At 43.4% G+C, this 16,176-nt stretch overlaps 2 protein-coding genes across 4 annotated transcripts; one reads left to right on the forward strand and one right to left on the reverse strand.

The window, feature by feature from the left end:
* Positions 1-3,396: 3,396 nt before the first annotated feature.
* Positions 3,397-7,948, reverse strand: cdk5r1b (cyclin dependent kinase 5, regulatory subunit 1b (p35)). Of its 2 annotated transcripts, XM_061756836.1 has the most exons (3): positions 7,523-7,939; positions 4,851-5,843; positions 3,397-4,226 (listed from the first exon to the last, which is right to left on the reverse strand). In XM_061756836.1, the coding sequence occupies exons 2-3, from the start codon at positions 5,750-5,752 to the stop codon at positions 4,211-4,213; spliced, it is 918 nt and encodes a 305-aa protein (XP_061612820.1). In that variant the 5' UTR covers positions 5,753-5,843; positions 7,523-7,939; the 3' UTR covers positions 3,397-4,210. The 2 variants fall into 2 exon arrangements, with proteins under 2 accessions (XP_061612820.1, XP_061612822.1); XM_061756838.1 differs by lacking the exon at positions 3,397-4,226 and having other exon boundaries at positions 4,847-5,843; positions 7,523-7,948.
* A 1,062-nt stretch (positions 7,949-9,010) lies between these two features.
* On the forward strand, positions 9,011-16,152 carry psmd11b (proteasome 26S subunit, non-ATPase 11b). Of its 2 annotated transcripts, none has more exons than XM_061755742.1 (13): positions 9,011-9,151; positions 10,783-10,884; positions 10,970-11,166; positions 11,699-11,756; positions 12,140-12,334; positions 13,161-13,305; positions 13,399-13,459; positions 13,548-13,610; positions 13,706-13,831; positions 14,585-14,620; positions 14,711-14,762; positions 15,021-15,163; positions 15,265-16,152. In XM_061755742.1, the coding sequence occupies exons 1-12, from the start codon at positions 9,061-9,063 to the stop codon at positions 15,161-15,163; spliced, it is 1,269 nt and encodes a 422-aa protein (XP_061611726.1). In that variant the 5' UTR covers positions 9,011-9,060; the 3' UTR covers positions 15,265-16,152. The 2 variants fall into 2 exon arrangements, with proteins under 2 accessions (XP_061611726.1, XP_061611727.1); XM_061755743.1 differs by having other exon boundaries at positions 15,270-16,152.
* The last annotated feature ends 24 nt before the right edge of the window (positions 16,153-16,176 follow it).

The raw sequence follows: 16,176 nt of genomic DNA on the forward strand, positions 1-16,176 counted from the left end.
ACTAAATATGAGGTCGGTCAATATTTTTACAACTTTTACTGAGCCATTGCAAATACACGACTCATGAAAAAGTAAAATACACTCAAACCCTTTACATGTGAACTTAATTTGACCTTCTCTAAACTTTTGAATGGACATGTCCAACTGTTCGCTATTTTAATGCTTTTTGTGCCCAATTTTCTTTTTGTTCAACAGTAAAATCAGTTCATGACTCAGCCCTACGTTGCACAAACCCACACATCGATGTGTGGAACAATCGGTGCATTTTTATTTGGATTTTATTTTCATCACAGTACAAAAATAAATGAAAATAAGCCAAACCGGGAAATGAAATTGGGAACAACTTTTTTCCTTTTTTTTTTTTTTTTGTTTTTTTTTTGTTTTTTGTTTTTTGTTTTTTTTGGAAAAATGTGACATTTGAATGTCTACAGCCCTGAACCCCTCCATTGCCCCCCCCCCCCCTTCCCACCAGATTCCTTTCCACACAATCCTCTGTACAAACACATGCATTCACACGCACACGATCTCCTCTGCTTTTATTTATTTACAACCCCAATTCCAATGAAGTTGGGATGTTGTGTTAGACATAAATAAAAACAGAATACAATGATTTGCAAATCATGTTCAACCTATATTGAATTGAATACACAAAAAAGACAAGATTTTTAATGTTCAAACTGATCAACTTGATTGTTTTTGTTTCATTAACTTCAAATTTTATGGCTGCAACACGTTCCAAAAAAGCTGGGACAGGGTCATGTTTACCACTGTGTTACATCACCTTTTCTTTTAACAACATTCAATAAACGTTTGGGAACTGAGGACACAAATTGTTACAAGCTTTGTAGGTGGAATTCTTTCCCATTCTTGCTTGATGTACAGCTTCAGCTGTTCAACAGTCCGGAGTCTCGGTTGTCGTATTTTACGCTTAATAACGCGCCACACATTTTCAATGGGAGACGGCTCTGGACCGCAGGCAGGCCAGTCTAGTACCCGCACTCTTTTACTACGAAGCCACGCTGTTGTAACACGTGCAGAATGTGGTTTGGCATTGTCTTGCTGAAATAAGCAGGGGCGTCCATGAAAAAGACGTTGCTTGGATGGCAGCATATGTTTCTCCAAAACCTGGATGTACCTTTCAGCATTAATGGTGCCTTCACAGATGTGTAAGTTACCCACACCATTAGCACTAACACAGCCCCATACCATCACAGATGCTGGCTTTTGAAGTTTGTGTCCATAACAGGCCGGATGGTCCTTTTCTTCTTTGGCCCGGAGGACACGACGTCCACAATTTCCCAAAACAATTTGAAATGCGGACTCGTCGGACCACAGAACGCTTTTCCCCTTTGCGTCAGTCCATTTTAGATGAGCTCGGGCCCAGAGAAGCCGGCGGAGTTTCTGGGTGTTGTTGATAAATGGCTTTTGCTTTGCATAGCAGAGTTTGAAGTTGCACTTACGGATGTAGCGCCGAACTGTATTTACTGACATTGGTTTTCTGAAGTGTTCCTGAGCCCATGTGGCGATATCCTTTACACATTGATGTCAGTTTTTGATGCAGTGTCGCCTGAGGGATCGAAGGTCACGGGCGTTCAATGTCGGTTTTCGGCCTTGCCGCTTCCATGCGGTGATTTCTCCAGATTCTCTGAACCTTTCGATGATGATATGGACCGTAGATGATGAAATCCCTAAATTCCTTGCAATTGTACGTTGAGGAACATTGTCCTGTAACTGTTGGGACTATTTTCTCACGCACTTGTTCACCAAGAGGTAAACCTCGCCCCATCTTTGCTTGTGAATGACAAAGCTCCTTTTCTACCCAATCATGGCACCCACCTGTTCCCAATTCGCCTGTTCACCTGTGGGATGTTCCAAACAGGTTTTTGATGAGCATTCCTCAACTTTCTTAGTCTTTTTTTCCACCTGTCCCAGCTTTTTTGGAACGTGTTGCAGCCATAAAATTCTAACTTCATGATTATTTGCTCAAAACAATCAAGTTGATCAGTTTGAACATTAAATATCTTGTCTTTATAGTGTATTCAATTCAATATAGGTTGAACGTGATTTGCAAATCATTGTATTCTGTTTTTATTTATGTTTAACACAACATCCCAACTTCATTGGACTTGGGGTTGGACAAGCTACACGACAACAGACACAGAATCGTCACTTTTGTCCCAATTTTTGCATCTTGTCAAACTATTTGATGAAAGGAGCAGAGAGGAGGGGAGTGGAACATTTGAAGCGAGAGGCTTTTTTGTTGATTTTAAAATGTGCTTTTTGTTTACATTTAATTCCTTTAGGCGCGTTTCCACCGAGCAGGGAAACTCATCTTGGTAACTGTTTGCATTTCCTTTGCATCTGCGTACCGTACCACTGCGGTTGGTATCCTTTCAAAGGCTGCCAAAAAGTGGAACCGTATTCCACCGGTTTGATTTAGTTCAGTCACCATGTTTTCCATGCAACTTATCAAGCGCATTTGTCGGGTACCTAAAGGGAAAAAAAAAAAAAAAAAAAACTGAAATGTGTTGATTGGTGGACAGAGAATGGAAAGAAGACAAAAGAAAACTAACTTCACAATTGACACTTCCAAGCCTACAACTGCTTGGTGGAAACCTGACTTTTTAAATGACCTTCAAAAGGATCAGAACAGGAGAGTTTTAGAAGATAGAAGAAAAAAAAAAAACGCGGCCGTCTTATCTTAAAATACAGCAGTTGGAGATGCGTGTACTCCTGTGATGTATTATTTTTTGGATTATGCACATAAAAGCCTCTTTAGCACAATTTCTGGTGACTTCCTGCCAAGCGCTGTTGTAATCTTCTTCAAATGTGACCTCTCCTTTTGAGCACACTTGCCAACCTTCCCTCTGTCTATTGACTTTGCAAAATACGGGAGAAAGTTGCCACCGGCAGTAAAATACGAGAGAAATGTGACATGGAAAAATTCTCGTGATACACAGCAAAACTGTTCCAACAATTAAAAAAAAGTTTTTTTTTTTTTTTTAAATCCTTACAAATCCACCGAACGCATGACCGAGCAGTTGAACAGGAAAGGTTAAAAAAAAATAATAATAATGTGACACGCGCAGTAAAATATGGGAGAAATGTAACACTGGAAGTAACTTCCAGCATAAATGAGACACTCGCTGCATAAGATAGGAAAAATGTGACACCAGCAGTCAAATGTGATGTGATGCAGGCATAAAGTACGGGAGAAATCAGACGACGGCGCAAAATACGGGAGAAATCTGAAGCTGGAAGTACAAAACGGGAGAAACCCGACGCCGGTGTAAAATGGGGGAGAAATGTGATACCGGGATAAAAAACGGGAAGGTGTGGAAGTATGCCACTGAGATGAAACTTAGCTAGCAAAAAATTGCAATGCCAATCAAGAACTTCTGTCTTTTCTTTCCCTTTATTCCTGTTTTTACTTTTGTTGTTGTTGTTGTTGTTATGGTGCTAGTCAGATTGTTCCTGAAAGGTCATCCATGATAAATCCCTGACACTCCAACCAGAAGCAATCTTCATTCCCACCAAACAAAAGACAAACGTTCCACTAAAACGTTCATGGACGTGTAATGAGCCCCTAAATGTCAATAAAGTGAGTAGATATCAGTTTAAGGGAGCATGTAATGGAAGATATGGCACTGTTAACGGTGGATGATGAGCACAGTAAGTAGCAAAAAACATCACATTAGCAGGCAGAGCTAAAATCAACACGAATGCAGATCAGCAAGTCCAAAGAAGAAGAGGAGGAAGTTTTTCTCCTTGCTGCACGAAAGTCGCTGGCGCGCGTGCAAAAACACACAAATCTAATCATCATCATCAATTATTACAAATAAAATGACCTTGTTCCAGAAGAGCCATAAATAAAAAGTAATAAATATGCTCTGCACAGCTGCGAAAACATCCAGTAACTTGTCGTAATAGATGGAAAAACAAGTAAAAGGTTGTCGTCTTCTGGCCGAGTAAAAGTCCTGACAACGCATCGTTCCATCGCAGCACTGCCCGCTTTGTCCCATCTAAGAGAACGCCGCCCCCCTCCCCCACCCGACCCCAAAAACAAAAAAAGTCTTGAGTCCTCAACGCCACAGCCGGCGTTCCCTCCCGGACTTGCCAAAGTCCACGTGAGCCCGCATTGACGGGAGAGAGAGTGCCGGGCGGCGGGTGTGGGGGAATTTCACCGTTGTCGTGCGATGACGAGCGCCAGTCAAGCGATGGCCCTCCTGCGGGCCACACGACAGGGGCAAAGATTAGACGCTTGACTTGAAACGTGTCTTTTGGATACCCTAATTCCACTTTGTTTTTCATGTGAGCAAAGGTATTGGAACAGATAGACAAGTAATTAAGAAGAAAAGTCAATCTCCAGAGTAAAACCCTATCGAGCATGCATGTTAGCTGCTACAGATGAGACTAAAGGTAATATCCCTAAACCAAACCAAACTGCTTGCAGTAACTGCGTCAAGCCTGTGGCACGTTGAACTACATCTCCAGACTTAAACCCCATAAAGCATGCCTTTTCTTTAAATTGTCACTTTATGCTTTCTTATTAAATGATATTCTTATTTGCTATTTTAATTATTCCCGACTCCCATTAACGGTCCAGGCCCGAGCGTTACTCCCTTCAGTCTCCTGTTTTGCCAGAAAAATGCATACTCTATAGGGTTTTAGTCTGGGAATTGACTTTGATGCAAACCTGTTTTCAGTCTACTGCGACTATCAAGGAGTCTGTCTCATTTATTTTTGTTTAAAAATATTTCCGCATTCAAAGAAGTAAGGCAGTTCTATTAAATACTCTAAATAAAGTTAGTCACCCCCTCAACCACCATCAATCCCAGCCCCCATCTCACCGGTCCAGGCCGATGAGCAGGCGACTGCGTTCCTCCTCCTTCTGGCTCTCGTTCTTGAGGTCAGCGAAGACCTGCGTGAAGTAGTGCGGGTCGGAGTTGATCTGCAGCATCTTGGCGCTCATCAGGTTGATGATGGACAGGCACCTGTCCCAGAAGGCCTCCTTGGAGCTCTCCACCAGGAAGGGCTTAAGCGGGTAGGAGATCTCGTTGCCCATGTAGGAGTAGGACAGGTACAGGCAGGTGAGCAGCACGGCCTGCAGCTCGTGCTCGCCGGCCACTTCGGAGGAGACCACGTCGCGGCACAGCATGTAGACGAAAACCACGTTGGCGGGCGTGATGAAGCCCTGGTCCTGCCAACCCTGCAGCAGGAGGGAGCGGTCCACGCTGCGCAGCCACAGCACCGGCTCGGTGGGCGACAGGTGCTTGAGGCGGTAGCAGCGCCGGCACAGGAAGTCGCCCAGGCAGCGCAGCAGCTCGCTCGTGGACGCCTGCACGATCACCCGCTTGGGGGTCCCGGGCGCGGCGGCCACCGCCGGGGCCGGGGCCTTCTTGACCGAGGCGTTGTTGTTGGAGGCCTTGGTGGCGCTCGGCGTGCTCTGGTCCTGCGCGAAGGATGACAGGTTGGCGCACGACTGCGACTTCTTCAGGTTCTCGTTGTTCAGGTGGCTGACGTTGTTCTGGTAGGTCCCGTTGGGCTGCACCTTCTTGGAGCCCTTCTTCTTAGCCGACACGGCCACGATGCGCTTCCACGGCAGCACGTTGATGAGCGAGTGGCGCTTCAGGCCCTTGTCTTTGGCGTTCTTGCTGTTCTGCACCGCCGTGTAGTGGCCCACCGTGGCCGGCCCGTCCTCGAACAGGGCCGCCTTGCGGTAGCTGGGTGACAGGGACAGCACGGTTCCCATGGCGACGACGGTGAGGAGACGACGGAAGATCTCGGCAGGGGACGGCGAGCGCCTCGTCTGTCTCGCTCGGCTTTCGCTCTCCAGATGGCGGCTGCCGGAAGGCAACAAGATCAATAATCAGACCGATAAAGGCTGCTTATAGCGAAGCCTCGCTATTTGGGGATCTGACGCAAATAGCAAAAACAACAAAAATGTAAACACTGAAGCCCCGCCTATTTGCAGATTGGGACTCGCAAATTCACTTACTCTCTTATTTTTGGGTTGAACCTATCCTCCGTTTATTCACAGTTGTTGTGCTCAGGCCAAAACAACCAAAACCATTGGCGCCATCTGGTGCCACATTGCTGACAAGGAACTATTTGAAGTGAGCTGAGGACTTTCATTTCGACATACGTCATGCTTTGCCGCCATATTGTGGCGTCTACAGAATACGGTCAACTCCCGCTATTCGCGCGGCACAAGGAACGAGCCCTACCCCGCATGACCTCCGTCAAAAAAAACATGTTTTGTAATGGCCAAAATTAATCCTTTGTATACCCCAAATAATTATTCCAAATCATTTCCAACTCATCTTAAATCAAATATTACCTTTATAAATATAACATGCTTTGATGTGTATATATATATATATATATATATATATTTATTTTTTTTTTTATTTTTTTTTTATTATTTTTTTTAATGCAACGGAAGTATATCTCAGTCGAGCTATATCGCTTTGCCGATACTTCCTTGACACCAATTACTGCTTTCTGAGTGGCCAGAGCTTTGGCGCCGTCTTGTGGCCTCCGATGGTGTTACACAAAAGTGTGATTAGCTGAGAAAAATGTCAATGAATTTATGAACGGCACGAATCGTTTAAACCCCAAATGTACCCTAAACCCAAACTATGATTGTATTCCATTTCCCACCCATACATATGGATACTCTCATTTCTAATCATAATAATAATAATCTTATAGGTGCGTTGTTTCTGCTAATAGTTTATTTTCAACAGAAAAAAATCAGCCAGTGGGTGATTTGCGAATTGCCTGGATGTGTCTACACATTTAGTTTTCCTGTCATTCTTGTTAAAGCTGCTGTTTGTCCCTTGCAGCTTATCAGCGGCATCGATCGGACTCTGCAGCAGCGCTGGAGTACATTCATTTAGGCGCGCGCACACACGCGCGCGCGCACGCCTTGCAGCAGATGATGGATGGATCATTGCTTGGATAATCCCAAGCAATGATCAACACTATATCATGTGTTGCTCCTGCGCTACACAGTCAAAATAAAAACAACAACAACAACAAAACACACCCTCAACATAGTTCACAAGCGCAAATCCATATTTGATGTGCAATGGCCGACGAGTGACTGAATCATGCAGCATCACTAAAATGGACGCCGGAATTGTAAACACCGTCCCGATAGATTTGCATGCGTTGATGTATGGATGTGATTATTGTCATTAAACGAGGAGCTACAGTATTTCTCTCGGTCCAATCGTCCTCGGCCAAGCCGACCATCGTGCATCACTTTCATCCGTGAGGAGGAAAAAAATTCAAATGAAAAAATGTAAATGTGAACCGAGCGTAAAGATGATGATGATTTTTTTGACGGATGCTCTCCGTGGTTCTGAAGCTGAGCCCGATGTGGAAACGAGGCTATTTATAGCACCAAAAAAAAAAAAAAAAGAAATCCTCGCTTCAACACAGTTACAAGATCGGGCATAACATACAAGCAAAAAAAAAAACAACAACAACAAAAAAAAGATACAAATAAGCTTACCAGATCTTCAAATGACTGCGCAGCGACGACGAGGATGAAGACGAGCCTCTTCCCCCTCATGAACGGCGACCGACGAGCATCTCGGTCCGTTCGAACGCCGCCGAGAGACGCAATAATCCCAGAAAAAAAAAAAATATGAAGTGTATTTATATGGGAAAACACGCAGTGGATGTGCAGCTGGAGAGGATGCTGGGGATGGGGATCATGCGCTCCTCCTCCTCCTCCTCCTCCTCCTTCTCCGTGATGCTGCGAGCTGGCTGATGTGTACAAAAAGAAGAAGAAGAAGAAGAAGAAGTGTCGTGCGTAGCGTGCAGTGTTGTGTTGTGCACTGATGGCGCAAAGGCGGCGGTCCTCCTACAACGGCGTTGCACACCGCGGAGCCCTGCAGGCGCAGTGTGAGCGCATCGGCGGCGAGCACCTTGAACGCACCACCAAAGCGTCCGCTGATTGGACGACGTTCGCGTTTGACCCAATTCGAGGCACACTGACACTAATCTACCCTCCCCGAGGGCAAAATCAATCGGAAAAACTGCTCATTTAGATGGATAGATAGGTAAAAGTACGAGTATGGATTTAAATGGGTAAAAGTAAAAAAAAAAAGAAAAAGAAAAAGAAGATGCAGACTCTCAAATGGACGGAAGTGCAAAATTAAAAATGCATCTTTACTGTCAATTATGCACAATGCACATGAAAACAACAGAAATGGTTAGAAAACGAAATGATGAGCCTCTTTCGGCATAGTAAAGGCGTAAGTACGGATATTTTGTTTCAAATGTAGTCAAGTACATGTCGCTGAAAAATCGACTTTGCGATAGCATCGCGACGTATTTGCACGTTTTGGGCTTGTAATGTAATGGTGTACAAATACTTTGTTACTGTACTTCAGTAGAATTTTCACACATCTGTATTTTACTTAATTGTTTATATTTCTGGCAACTTTCACTTTGACTTCACTCGTTACATTTCTTAAGTAAATTTATACATTTCCTGCAATTTCCCCCGAATCATCTTTGTTACTCATTACTACAAAATCAAATCCAAAGCAATTGTTCATTGATGGAATTGCTGTGAATATTACTATATTATCTGTCTACATGTATTGCTCCGCCGTTTGTGTTCAAACATCAGTTGCTCGAAGATCAACACCAATGCTATTTGTTACCCCGTCTCTGGCGTTTTGCAGTGTTTGTTAGCGAAACGGACCTTACTAAGGCAAAGCTACGTGCTCGTTTTAAATACACAACGTGCAATTATTCTTGTTTTACGTGTAGAGTAAACTATACAGTAAATATTCTACAGTCCGACTCGTTATCTTTTAAGATTGTTCTACTTTTACTCAAGCATCGCTTTCAGGTACTCTGTACCAGACATGATACAAGAAACAAGTTCATTTGTCCCAAGTAAAAAAATAAAAAAGATAATAAAATCGTAAAAAAAGGCCGTTTCGCCGTAAGACTTCATTTCCCGGCATGCACCCGGCGCGGGGACGTCACGTCCTACACGTACTTCTCATTCAGGCTGCACTTTGAATAAGGAAGATGGCGGCTGCAGCAGTGGTCGAGTTTCAGAGAGCTCAGTCTCTCATTAGCACGGACCGCGACGCCTCCATCGACATTCTGCACTCGATAGGTACGAGTCGCGTGTTTCTGTGGACGGTGCGGGGGGGCAACCTCGCGACACGGCGGACGTTTTGTCGCTTGCGGGCCGGCGCTAGTCGGGTAGCAGCGAGCCGGCGGCGCGGTGCTGACTCACTGCAGAATGGGAGCTACCGTACGCTACCGGTGGACGGACGTTAGCTAGCTAGCCGCTCCGCGAGCAGGCCTAACGTCTCACACTTGTGTCATGTGTCGTTTTCAAATATTTCACCGTAACCGACCTGCTCGTCTTTTATTCATATGTAACATTCGCGAATCGGTGTTGCTAAGTGGCTAACGTCCTATTAGCCTGTTGTCACCGCGACAGTGATTGGGGAGCTTTATGCCATTTTTTTTTTTTTTGGTTTGTTTGCTTTCTTCTTTTGGGATCGTGTTGTTCCGCCAACGTTTGTCCCGATGTTTTTCTGTTTTAAAAAAAACAAACAAACAAAAAAGCCGAGAATTGAAGGTGCACTGTGTAATAATGCGTGTGATGGCGAGGTTGCCGTCAAATTGCCTTGTCACAGCAGCCCAGTTAGCTGTCAACTAGCTCACGCTGGGCTTCAGCTAGAGAGACTTTGTGGGGAAAGAAGACATTCGACTCCTTTTACTCAGGTTAAAACAACAAGCACAGGCTCAGAAATGTCCAGAAGTACAAATGCAAAAATGTTTTCCCCTCTTCCCGTTTTAATAACGATGAAAACCTTTTTTTTTTTTTTTTTTTAACCTATCGTGCTTGTACTTCGACCATCAAAATAGTAGTCAGTTTAATTTGAAAATTAATTAGTTGTCGATTCCTATATATATATATATATATATTTTTTTTTTTACCACTACTATCGAGTGTTGGCTCAGGCTTTTATGCTGTCGAAACAATTTGTTCCCATAGCTTTGTTTGCGAATAAAAAGGATAAATTAACGAATGATAACAGAATAAAGATCCACCGTACCGATATGTGTTTTTTCCGGGTTAGATGGAGAATTCCTGAATCTGGTAGTTCTTACTCTGGGAGGGGGAAAAAAGAGTAATGATCTTATTTTGAGAAAGTACAGAAAACTGGGAGTAAATATATAATATAAATATAGGGAGTAAAAGTAAGCAAAAAAAAAAAAAAAATGTATATCATAAAAGTGGCCAGAAAAATGTATACGTAAGTACAGATACTTGACAAATCTTCAGTACAGTAATGAAGTGTTTTTATTGTGTCCTTTCCCACCACTGCTCATAACACACACTTTGCTGAAACTTACTTGTTGGTACCTGCCTTTGAACTGAACAAACGAAAGTGAAATGGTTCCCTTTAGGGTAAATGCGGCATTGCTTTTGTTCCAAATTGCCCTGAAGACACTTTGGAAATGTCAGAAGGCTTTGAAGCATAGAAGAATACAGTCACCCTAACCCGAAAACTATTTGCTGAAAAGCTCCCCTATTCGCCAAACTATTTGGAAAATGGAGTGACGGCGAGGCTTACGAGGTATGATGAGATGATGTGATCATATGTGTTTGAATGGAAACAAGGCCAATCCGGTTTCACAGCCTGTCATCGACTGTGGATCAAAAGGAATTACTTTGGCGAATCATATTTGGACAGAACTAACTGGATGTGTTTGTAATGGTGTTTGCAGTGAGGCGAGACGTCCAGGAGAACGATGAAGAAGCTGTCAGGGTCAAGGAGCAGAGCATCCTGGAGCTGGGAACGCTGCTGGCCAAGACGGGACAGGCGGCAGGTGAACGTTTGAACTCCAAAATGTGTCGTTACATTCTCACGGCAAAGTCGCCGACCTCTCGTGATGACCGCCGTCGCCTCTCCAGAACTCGGCGGTCTGCTGAAATTTGTGCGGCCGTTCCTGATCTCCATCAGCAAGGCGAAGGCGGCCCGGCTGGTGCGCTCGCTGCTCGACTTGTTCCTCGACATGGAGGCGGCCACGGGCCAGGAAGTCGAGCTGTGTCTGGAATGCATCGAGTGGGCCAAGGCCGAGAAGAGGACCTTCTTGCGACAAGCTCTCGAGGTGACGACAGCCTTATAATAATGATTCAGTGAAATTGTGTTACACATAAAAGTTAATAATTGTCCTTGAATAAATGTTTAAAGAAAGATCTTAAAGATGAAATGCGAATAAATTGTATTCTACTAAATTAAATACAACTTGAACTGTACTTGTAAAAATGTACTGCATTAAAAAAACATTTTTTAAAGTTTAATTCAGCGTACCAATAATGACAACCCGCGTATCACTATTGGTACTCAAACGACACTTTGATAATCGTTGTGATAGTGAAAATAAACGTGATATCCCCAAACATAAAGAAAGTGGGAGTGTTGTAACACACTCAAATTGATCCAATGCTTCACTGCGTTCACGTCCTAAAAGCGGCATTTTTTTTTTTTGTCTCCTCAAACTAATAATACATCCCATAATTGTGATTTGCAAGTCAGAAATGCTGCTGAAGTCGATGTAAGGACTTGTAGTTTCTCTCTGTCCTGTCATACTGATGTGAATCATTTTTGTGACTATTTTCTATTTCTTCTGGTGCCCTCAGGCTCGACTGATCTCACTCTATTTTGACACCAAGCGGTACCAGGAGGCCTTGGCGCTGGGTGAGTGCTCTCCTTGGCACTGCTTGACGTCCCATTATTCGCTTTATTTAGAGCACCCGTCATTCGGTCGTTCTCAATGCGCATCTGATATCAGACTTGAGGCAGACAAAGAAAAATACAGTGATACCTTGACTTGCTTGAGTGCCACAATTTTCGATTTGGATTTCAGTTGCGGTTATGGTCACGGAACGAATTGCTTAAGTCGAAGTACCACTGTATCAAATGTCTTAATTCATTTTGTGGAGTTATTTAATTTTGAATAATTCCTCTTGTGGTTAGGTTCCTCCTTCCGTTTCTCTAAAAATGTGCTCTGAAATGAAGATTTTATTTATTTATTTTTGGAAAGACATCTAAAAATGATCCAATTCTCGTGCCCGCCACAGGCTCTCAGCTCCTCCTGGAGCTAAAGAAGATGGACGACAAGGCCCTGCTGGTGGAGGTGCAGCTGCTGGAGAGCAAGACGTACCACGCTCTCAGCAACCTGCCCAAGGCCCGCGCCGCGCTCACCTCGGCCCGCACCACCGCCAACGCCATCTACTGTCCTCCCAAGCTACAGGCGGCGCTGGACATGCAGTCAGGTGGGACCGACCGTCGTCATAGTCATGTGCTCTATTCGGGCTGGGGGGGGATTTGATTTGTTTATTTTTAATGATTATTATTATTATTATTTTTGCGTGTGTCTGGCTTCCGATGTTCAAAGCGCTTCCATTAACAACATAACTGCGAAAAAGAGGACATTATTTGCCAAAAGCTGTAAAGAAAAATATATATTTTGGGAAGTTGAAGTTGCAGGAAAAAACACAACTGTTTCAAAGCTTGTTTAGTATCAGGAGAGAGGGAAAAGCTAAACCCCAAAACGGGGAAAAAAATAAAAGCAAAGCCAGTGTTGAATAATGTCATTTGCGTTTTCTGTAAAAGGGTCAAATTGATGAAAACAGGAAATCAGATAATTACTATTATTTTTTTTAATCTGGATCTATAACGGGGAATTTAGGGGGAAAAAACACTTTTTGTCATCTTTGTTCAAACGGTCAATATTACTTGACAGTTGTACATGACAACTGATATCATCCGTGGGGGGAATCAGCCAGCATGTACCTCGAATTTGATATACAAGAAACATCTGCGCCCGCAGCAAAAGCAACCAGTCGGGGACAGAAGATTTGACTTACAGGGTGTCAATCATTTGTCACTCACTCGTCACGAGCGCACTCCCGCTGCATCGCAAGAAATACAACTTCCAGTGGATAACGTTTAGTGTTCTACTACTAACACTGCAGCACAAGTGAAGTGCCTTTTTATATGAAAAATATGAAAAGTTTTTTTTTTTTTTCTTTCTTTCTTCTCTTGCCCCCCCCCCCAAACATTTGTCATCAAGGATATTTTGTTGTGTCTCGCGTGCAGGGATCATCCATGCGGCCGAGGAGAAGGACTGGAAGACCGCTTACTCTTACTTCTTCGAGGCCTTCGAGGGCTACGACTCCATCGACAGCCCGCGAGCCATCACGGCCCTCAAATACATGCTCCTTTGCAAGATTGTCCTCAACTCGTACGTAGACGCTCGGATGCATTGTCCTCGTTGTCATGCGGCTTGTCATTTGGATTTGTTTGTTTCTTTGTTTAATTGTTGTTTCCTTCACAGACCGGAGGAGGTACAAGCTCTGATCAGCGGGAAACTGGCCCTGCGATACACCGGACGACAGGTAAGTTTCTTTTCTGCTGCTCATCCAGAGTTGTTTTTTTTTGTTTTGTTTATATTTTATGCATCAGTTGTTGTCACGCCCCCTGCAGACAGACGCACTGAAATGCGTGGCTCAGGCCAGCAAGAACAGGTCGTTAGCGGACTTTGAAAAGGTAACAAAAGGCTTCCATTTGTCTGCTTCGAGAACCATGCAAAGTTTTACTTCGATTTTCTTTTTAAAAGCGAGCATGCGCGCCCCTTCATGCAGGCCCTCACAGAGTACAGAGCGGAGCTGAGGGACGACCCCATCATCAACACTCACCTGGCCAAGCTGTACGACAACCTGCTGGAACAGAACCTCATCAGGGTCATCGAGCCCTTCTCCAGAGTGCAGGTGACCGTCCGAAGAGAGGACTTAACGGCGCTCTACTTTATAAAAACATGCAGTAATGATGTCATTAGATAGAATGGAAAGAATTAAACAGTATTTGCTTTTTTTTTGTTTTTTTTTTGCGCTTCAGTTCAATGGACATTGTGCTGCTCCTTCTGGTGTCTGTGTCTTGGCCACCTTGGGGCAGTACAATACACGCATTCGGATATACATGGAGACGTCTTAACGCCTCAGTAAGCCGCAGTGATGTTCGTCATTCGTCACAGAAGATAAATTAAGATTGGGATGTACTTTTGTTTAAATTCATGATTCAGGTCACATTCTGTCCAAAACGTTTTTGTTTGCCTCCATCTGAAGATCCGGGAAAGGCTGTTTAAATGGCTTAAAAGTTGCGTGCATACTGTGCTATTATGTTTAGGTTTTTTTTATTTTTTATTTTTTCTTTTTTTATTTATTTTATTTTATTTTTTTAATATACATATGACTAGCCATGAATGATGTCAGCTTGCCAGTTGTTGAGCAGCACTGTGTTTGTTTAGGGCAGTTAAACCTCTTGACCCTGGAATATATTCATTGTGGAAACCCTAATAATCACCTTATCATATTGCATAACTGCTCCTTCATTTGATGAGTATCTTATAATGGTATCTAAATTTGGACAAGAAAAGGAATGAAATATTGTGATTTACTACATATTTTTTAAGGCCATTTTCTTACTTGTAGCATTTAACGTGTTTCTCCTTCTGTTTTTTCCAGATAGAACACATATCAGGTCTTATCAAACTCTCAAAGGTAAGTCAACTCAAATGAGCCACCAACTCTAAATTCGTTAGTGATTGCTCATGATGATTTTGAATTTGTTTATTTTTATTTTTTTCAAAGGGGGATGTAGAGCGCAAATTATCACAGATGATTCTGGATAAAAAGTTTCACGGTACGATCATTCCTCAATATTTCTGTGATATACACTGAACGAGCATGTAGAGATGAAATGAAAGGAAAATATCACAGCATGATTATTTTCGTTGATGGACAGAGGAAACAAAAACGAGGGGGGGGGGGGGGAACGTTTCCAGCTGGATTTGGTTGTGAAAATATTCACAAGGCTTCTACTACTCATACATTCAAGTGAGCTACATTGATGAAACTGGATTAAAAAATTATTTTTTTTGGGGGGGGGTGGTGGCCTCAGGAATCCTGGACCAGGGCGAAGGAGTGCTGATCATCTTCGAGGAGCCGCCCGTGGACAAAACGTACGAAGCCGCCTTGGAAACCATACAGAACATGAGCAAAGTGGTCGACTCGCTTTACAACAAAGCCAAGAAGCTGACATAGGTGACTTGCGTGTTCAAAGCAACACTTGACGCACACAAATGACGACGACGATGATAGATAATATGCTCAGTGTCATTTTTTTTTTTTGTCTTCGTCCTCAGAGCAGACTTGCGACCGTGCCCTGGAGGAAGCGCGTGTGTGTGTGCGCGTGCGTGTGTGTGTGTGTTTGAACAGCCTATGTAACATTTGAAGACGGGGACGAGGGAGAAGACGACTAAAGTCGAGCGAGATCGCCCCTCCACGCCACCTATCAGACGCACCCCTCCTCCCTCCCCTCAATGGACAGTATCACATTTTTGTTTTTTTCCTGCCCCTATTTTATTTTGATATCTCGTTTAAACTCAGCGGCCGAGCTAGGCCATCAGGGAATCTTATTGTACAACCACAATAAAAAGATTAAAAGGAAGAACAGTACATACCACTTCAACCTCTTCAGCCTTCAAAGTCTGCTCCAAAAAGCAGAAACCACACTTTCCCCCCACCCCCCGTTTATTGTTCATGTTCTCCGTGGCTTTCAGAAGCACACTGTTGACTTTTGGGAAGGTTGGAATACTCCATTTTGGTCCCCCCCACACCATCAACCATATCAATGCCAACAGTTTCAGTCCCCACTGTATTTCAGAAGTGTATTAAACTCACTATATTTGCTTTTGGTTTTGTGTTTTTGTAAAAAAATAAAAATAATAATAATAATGGTTGCCACATGCCTGCCCCCCACCCCGAATGCTCATGTACGTTTCTAAAAGAGGCGAGAGGAAATTTCACCACGAGTGCCACTTTCCCTGGCCCTTGTCTGCCCCTTGTTGGGGTGCAATGTAAAAAAAAAAAAAAAAAGAAAAGTCATTTTTGCCTCTCAGCATCCTCGACTCTGCTCCCTTCCATTGTTAGTTCCTAGCATTAGCGTGGTATGCTAGTAACCAAACAATTTGTATGTTTATTTTTTTTTCTCTTATAAAGACGTTTTCAAAATAAATATTTTGTATTTTAAAGACATTTGTCCTGTCTCTTGAAAT

The sequence above is a fragment of the Phyllopteryx taeniolatus genome, chromosome 19, assembly GCF_024500385.1.
Source record: "Phyllopteryx taeniolatus isolate TA_2022b chromosome 19, UOR_Ptae_1.2, whole genome shotgun sequence".
NCBI lineage: Eukaryota > Metazoa > Chordata > Actinopteri > Syngnathiformes > Syngnathidae > Phyllopteryx > Phyllopteryx taeniolatus.